Source organism: Morone saxatilis, unplaced genomic scaffold (assembly GCF_004916995.1).
Source record: "Morone saxatilis isolate NCDOM2014 unplaced genomic scaffold, NCSU_SB_2.0 Contig15, whole genome shotgun sequence".
NCBI classification, from domain to species: Eukaryota; Metazoa; Chordata; class Actinopteri; family Moronidae; genus Morone; species Morone saxatilis.
In genome coordinates this window covers 2897527-2904850 of record NW_023339707.1, presented here as the reverse complement: position 1 = coordinate 2904850, position 7324 = coordinate 2897527, and the positions used below count along the sequence as shown (strand labels likewise).

The following is a 7324-nucleotide window of genomic DNA, read 5'->3' as shown; positions in this document are numbered from 1 at the left end:
ACTAGCTGTAGATAGAGCTGTTTGCGTTTCTGGCGCATTTCACGGCCGTAGTTTCTCCCTCAGGCTTGGAAGGGGAGGGTGAATGGAGATGCCACTACATCCTACTCACTGGTCCTTTAAAACATTTGCATATCCCTATTTTTCATTTGAAACGTGCATTGTTTACATCAGTGTTTACAAGCTAGCAGTGTTCTCCTGCCCGGCCTTTGCTGGCGCATTGCTCTGTATCTTGCTGCAGTACCACCACCTGTCAATCAGCGGACTATTGTGAAACCACTGACAGGAATGTTTATGGCGTCACCTGTGTGTATGTGCTCAAAACCCATGGAAACATATTTGCATGCGTAAGCCTCATCAGCCTGTTAAATTCTCTGTTTGGGAATTGAAGCTTTGCTAGCAGGCCTCTTTCACTGGAGGCATTTTGATACGTCACAGTAGGAAAAGTGCAAATGTAAATTCTATATATAATTCCATCTTATTTAATTCAGGTTCAGGGTCCTGCTATTGTGCATGCTAGCTCTCTGTTCCACTGTCGGCGTGAGCCAGTCCAAGGGCTCTGGCAATACAACGCAGGGTTTTACAGCAAGAAACTCAGCTTTTGCTGCAACAGGCCGTGTTAGCCAACCACATACATGCAAGCGTACATTTCTGATAGATTAATTTGTAACTTGAACGCTATATTGCTTTTTTGCTATAGTGCTGTTTACATCTCAATCGTCATGGTAAAAGATAAAATAGTTGCCAACGTGATAACTTCAGAGTTGTGAAATCCTCTGTGTGAGTATTATGAACTCTTGTGCAGTTCTTTGGCATCTGATAAGCATTTAAACGCTTTAAACTGTTACTCAAACTGGACTTTTTTTATTGTCTTAGGGATACATAAAACAACACACCCCCACCATGCAGCCTTCTATGCTGTTTTCGGCCTGAATCCCTGCTAGGAGCGTGCTCTTTGGCTTGAGGATCTATTGGTGAATAACTAAAAAGAGAACTGTCTAAATGCCAAGAAGCTGTTAGTTTAACAGATAGCTGTAGCCATCGGCGTGGTGTGTTTTATGTCAGAAAGGTTTTTCTTTTTAGCTGTTATACTAGGCAAGTTGAGTCTTGTGAAAGGTGCTTTACAGCAAACTGTTAATTTCTTTACTTGTGGTTCAGTTAACAGGCACCTGTCCAAATTCTACCCTACACCTGTTGATAACATGCTCTGTGTGTCTTTTCTGTTCAGGTAGGCAGAATGTTCCAGCTCCCTGTCAATAACCTGGGCAGTCTGCGGAAAGCGAGGAAAAATGTCAAGAAGGTCCTGGGAGACATCGGCTTGGAGTTCTGTAGAGATCACCTAGAGGTGAGCGTGCCCAGACTTTGGTATATTTTTATAATAATGACCGCACATTCTACTGTACCTTTCTCTGTTGATGGCTTTGCATTCTGCAGTTTGATAGTTTGATTGACATCACTCATATTCCCAGCATTATTTTCACCTCTTGCTGACAATTGTTCTTGTTTGGATACATGCACCCACCCATAGCACTGGTGCACATATGGGAAGTTTGTTTTGGTTTAATAATAAGGTCAGTTTAGGAGTTGCTCTTTCATTTGGCTCGCTGCAGGAAATAATGCTCAGCAGTAGGGTGCCCTGCACTGCTGCATAAATCTAGAGAATGTATGATTATAGGTATCTATGAAGAGGACTCATAATGTAACACATACAGTATAATGTGATTACCCTGTTGACACCATGTCCTTATTCTGTTAGAACTCACTCACTGTAGAAGTAAGATGCTCCTCAGGCTTAAAAGCAGAAACCAAAGAGTTTTACATAATTCACCATCCTGTTCTTTGGATTTCATAGAGGCCTAGACACAAACATGAAGACTTATACAGATTTGGTGCGGGTAAATGGGGCTGAAGGGGTCTTAAAGGGGAATTATGTCACACTTCCTTTTGGTAACATTTCTATTGTCATTTATTTAGACATGAGAACTATGAGCCAGAATCCATATGATTGTTTTTTTTAGACCACAAGTGAAAATATTGACTTGTTTTTTACAACAATAACAAATCAGTTGCTTGCAGTTAGCTACTAACTCCTTCTTTTTGTCCCTATGTAACATGTCTAGTCGCTGAAGCACATTTTAGTTTGGCATCACTCAGTTGCAAGAAAGCTGAAATAATTCCACCATTAATTGATCATCATTAATCATCCATAGACACATTCTTTGCCTTGTGAATGTTTCAAATAATATACTCCTGATTGATTGTACCTTTGTTTCATCATTACCAAATATTAATGTTGTTTTCTTTGTTGTTTAGGACTATAAAGACTTCACTCCTCCAGACGTGTATATAAAGCACACTACATGGGAAGATGTGTGCATGTGGGAACCATCACATACCAAAGTCCAGGTGTGTGACACACACAGATACGCACTCTCACAAATAGAGCCTGGTTTTTGCAATAATATTTGAATCTGTTGTTTTAAATTTGTTTTGTTCACATCATAAAAACAGAAGCAAATGTATAACAGTACAATAAAATTCTTTCAGACAAAGAACTTGTAAAGGCTAAGCTTTTTCCCCACCTCTGTGTCTCCAGGACTACAGATCAAAGCCTTTCTGCTGCTCCGGCTGCCTCTTTTCATCCAAGTACTTCTCTGCATACAAGAGCCACTTCCGCAATGTCCACAGCGAGGACTTTGAGAACAACATTCTGCTCAACTGCCCCTACTGCACTTACAATGGCAACAAAAAGACTCTGGAAACACACATCAAACTTTTCCACATGCCTAACAACACTGTGCGGCAGGGCCCTGGTGGAATGGTGGCGGGAGCTGGTGGGATCATGATGAAGGACGGGGTGCTGAAGAGGACCGGGGACAGTGTGGAACAGGCGGTGTACTACTGCAAGAAGTGCACCTACAGGGACCCTTTGTACAATGTAGTGCGAAAGCACATCTACCGGGAACACTTCCAGCAAGTGGCCCAGCCCTACATTGTGAAACCAGGAGAGAAGACAAATGCTCAGAATGGTGGTACAGCAGGAGCCACAGGGAATACAGAGAGCAACAGCACAAACAATGTTACCAGTAACCAGATTCACTGCAAGAAGTGTCTGTTTGTTCCAAGGACCTATGAGGCACTTGTTCAACACGTCATTGAGGACCACGAGAGGATCGGCTACCAGGTGACTGCCATGATTGGGCACACCAGTGTGATAGTCCCCCGTCCCAAACCCATCATCATGATCCCCCCCAAAACCCAAGGAGACAAGACCATCATTGGGATGGGCCCTAAAGGTGCAGTAATGGCCACTACCAGGTCTCCTGGCTCACAGCAGCTGGGTCGAGTTGTCATCGCATCAAAGACGGGCTTCAACTCAAGTCTTCTATCTGGGATGAAACAAGATGCAGTAAGATTAAAGGCTGGGAGCACTCAGCCATTCTCTATTGGCGGCCAGCAGGTGAGGGTTACTTTACCAGGGAATGCCCAGGTTTCTGTGCCCCAGCAGTCACATGCAGCAAAGCAGCTTATTTCTGGTGGCAGCCTGAGGAGCCCAGTTGTGGTCAGTGCCTCTTCCTCACTCAAATCCAACCCTCTGGGCTCACGTGTCCAGGCGGCAGCTACTACCGTAGCCTCTGTCACAGCCAAGAAAAGTGGTTCCTCAGTCCTTGGCACATCCTACACCCAGAAGTGGAAAATCTGCACCATCTGCAATGAGCTCTTTCCAGAGAACGTGTACAGTTCTCATTTTGAGAAAGAACACAAAGCAGAGAAGGTGCCTGCCGTTGCCAACTACATCATGAAGATCCACAACTTCACCAGCAAATGTCTCTACTGCAACCGCTATCTCCCGAGTGACACATTGTTAAACCACATGTTGATCCATGGTCTGTCTTGCCCACACTGCCGTGCAACCTTCAACGACGTTGAGAAGATGGTGGCCCACATGCGGCTGTCGCACCCGGATGAGAGCGTTGGCCCACGCACAGACTCTCCTTTGACTTTCGACCTCACTCTGCAGCAGGGCAATCCCAAGAATGTCCAGTTGATTGTCACTACCTACAACATGAAAGACGCCCCGGAGGAGTCGGTGGCTTTTCACGCACAGAACAATAACTCCTCTGTCTCGTCAGCCCTGTCTGCCTCCCTAATATCAGGCAAGAGGTTAATGCCTCAGAATCAGCCTAAATCAGCTTCAGGGGCCGCTGACGGTGCACCAGCCAAGAGTGCCCCACAGGCATCTGTGCCCTACAAAAGGGATGTGGGCAAGACACTGTGTCCTCTTTGCTTTTCTATCCTCAAGGGCCCAATCTCAGACTCACTGGCCCACCACCTGAGAGAGAGACACCAGGTGATTCAGACGGTCCACCCTGTAGAAAAGAAACTGACCTACAAGTGCATTCACTGCTTGGGGGTTTATACTAGTAACATGACGGCCTCTACCATCACGCTGCACTTGGTGCACTGTCGAGGTGTAGGGAAATCCCAGAATGGACAGGACAGTCGGCCAGCTCATTCTTCTCGGGTCAGCCAGGCCCAGAGCAGTGCTCTCAAAAGGGCCAGCTTTGATAGCTCTGACACTAGCGCGCCCAAACGAAGGAGGCCGGGACCCCCTGGGGAAAGGGCCCACCCACGGGATAGCAACGGTCCGTCTGCATTTGTAGAAAATCCTGACGAGCCCGTAGTTCTGGCTCTTGATCCCAAAGGACACGAAAACGAGACGTATGAATCCAGGAAGGCATTTCTAACGCAGTATTTCAATCGAGCACCGTATCCCACACGGCGGGAGGTGGAGAAGCTGGCAGCCAGTCTGTGGCTGTGGAAGTCGGACATCTCCAGTCACTTTGTCAACAGAAGGAGGAAATGCGTACAGGAATGCGAAACCCAGAATGCCAGCGTGTTGCTGGGGTTCAGCATGCACGAGCTCAGCAAAGTGAGTCACGAGCTGGCGTTGGCGTTGGATGGCGCATACGAGGTCAGACATAGCAAAAGACGGACATCTAGGACGCATACAGGGATGTCAGAGCAGGCTCTCCGGAGACACAGGGAGCTTGTAGCTGCTAATGGCGGTGTGGCCCCGCCACGAAAGGGAAAGCCAACTGGGACTGTGGAAGGTACTAAAACAACACCATCTGCCCCCAAACCCAACAGTGCCAGCAGAGACCAAACCAAGACAATCAACAGCACCTTACCACAGAAAATGCCTCTAGACCTTTCCGAACCCATTGCCATTGACTCTGACAGTGACGAGGAGGAGCAGCAGAAGGATAGCAGTGAGCGGGAGGGAGAGGTGCATCTCCATGGTAACAAACAGCTTACTGGCGCTACGGAGAGAATAGAGCAGAGGACAGGGGCCAAGATTGTTTCAGATCTAGATGATATGTCAGACGACGATGACGATGAGGACGACGAAGATGACGAGGACGAGGACGACGAAGGGGAGCATGTAGAGAATGGCTTCGGGCTCTCGGAGGGCTCAGGAAGACCGGCTGCTAAAGGAAGAGACACTCTGCCCATCATTATTCCCAAGTTTGTACCATCATCTGCAAGAAGCGGGAGAGACGGGGCCCAGCTGGGCAAACAGCAGGTCTGACTGATAAAATCAAAGACTCACAGTCAGAGAGACACTTTAGATTTGATCCACGCCAACAAATCTGCCTCGCCTGAACTGAAGGGACACTGCCCAGTTACAGTGGGTATCTGTGAAGGAGGGAGCGATAAGGAGAGAACTCTACCTGAGTGAAAGCTCAAAACAAGCCATCCAATGACATTCAAAGGCAGGACTCGACGAGCAGCTAGGATAGACGATTGAAGATTTGTAAACAAAGTTTTAATGTTTCCTCCCCGAGTGGGAGGGGAGGTGCAAAGACGATAGTGAAGTTACACCAAACAAATAGAAAAAGTTTTTTGCCTTCTATATACTTTATTACATTGAGATAAGGAGTTATTAATGTTGATTTAGCCACTGACCTTGTTAAGTGTGGCTTAAAATATTGAGTTGTTGTGAGTTGAAGCTTTTAAGCTGACCAGATAATCCATCATTTTTCATGTAGTTATTCTGAGATGGGTAGTGTAAATTTGTACAGTCTTTTAGACATGTTTGGACACATGTTGCCGTACATGTACCCTTAAATATTTGCTATTACCTGTGTGTAAGGTCGCCTCATATGTTCTACATTGATATGCTTAACGATAGGTGTCGCTTTGGTGGCTGGTATTTTCTCGTATGTTTAAGTTTATTTTTTAACAAAAACCTAGGTTTTTTTTGCAAAATAATATATCTATATATAAATGAAATAACAGAATTGATTTGTTTTTGCTTTTAACTTCATTAGATTATATTTTTTTAATTTGATCCTTTTTTATGATTTCCGTTCTGAAAGAATAGTGGCGCAGAGCTATTCTTCTTCTCTAACAGTATAAAGGAGTATTTTATCTTTTTTTTTTTTTTTGCTGCCTTAGGCTTATCAGCCTTGACTCTAATGTATTGCTTTCTAGTTTTACAATTTGAACTTGATGTTTCTTTGCCCCACAAGACTGGACCGTAACCACCATACTGACATCCACAACAGTGAAAGCATTTCTTTTTGTTTTTGTTTTTGTTTTGTTTTTGCTTTGTTTTTTCAAAAAAGAGAGTTGTGTTCAATATGTGTTTTTTGAATTGTGCGTATTAGTTTTCATTTTCCACTTAAGCATTTATGAACAATAAAGTGCTGTAATTGTGCTTCTCACAGAACTAATGGCCATGCAGGCTTCTTTGTTTAAAGTAAGGAACAGAAGGATTGTGCACAGAAATGAATCTCGGTACCTGTTGATGCACAGGAATAGTTAGAAAAGCGTGAAACTTGCTTCTTAAAACTGCAATATGTACTTTATGATTAAACAGCATCACACTCAAAACTCTAGGGATCATAGACTTTAACATTTCTTATACACAAGTGGTTAAACATCCTGTTCCAAAGTGTTGGTACTAATTAGTTAGTACAGCTGTGAATGAAGTGCCCTCTTTTTGGATTAAAAAGAGCTACAGTGTAGTACTCTGTAGAGGTAAAGATTGTGTGGTTAATGGTGCAAAATGCACTCCTGATGGCTGTTATTGTACTACATTGGTTTTCAACCTTTAGGTCAGGACCCCAAGAAGAGAGAGAGTAATTCTGTTACCAAAAAAAAAAAACTGTTTTGTGAAATACTGTATTGTTTCACCACTTAAAATCAAATCCAAAATGGAAAGATGTAGATGTAGAAGGGAAGAGGGACGTGACTGATCAAAAATAGGGCTCTGTGATAGCTATGTACCAAGGCTGGGCCCAGGGTTCGAATCTGACCT

General features: G+C 44.5%; 1 protein-coding gene across 2 annotated transcripts in view; it reads left to right on the top strand.

Annotated features, from left to right (window-relative positions):
• Positions 1–6733, top strand: part of adnpb (activity-dependent neuroprotector homeobox b) — a 9594-nt gene extending 2861 nt beyond the window's left edge. For both annotated transcript variants that reach the window (XM_035657259.1, XM_035657260.1), the window contains 3 exons: positions 1226–1342; positions 2311–2403; positions 2594–6733. In XM_035657259.1, the coding sequence (XP_035513152.1) occupies positions 1235–1342; positions 2311–2403; positions 2594–5590 (3198 nt within the window). In that variant the 5' untranslated portion in view covers positions 1226–1234 and the 3' untranslated portion in view covers positions 5591–6733. The remainder of the gene's footprint in view (positions 1–1225; positions 1343–2310; positions 2404–2593) is intronic.
• Positions 6734–7324: the final 591 nt, after the last annotated feature.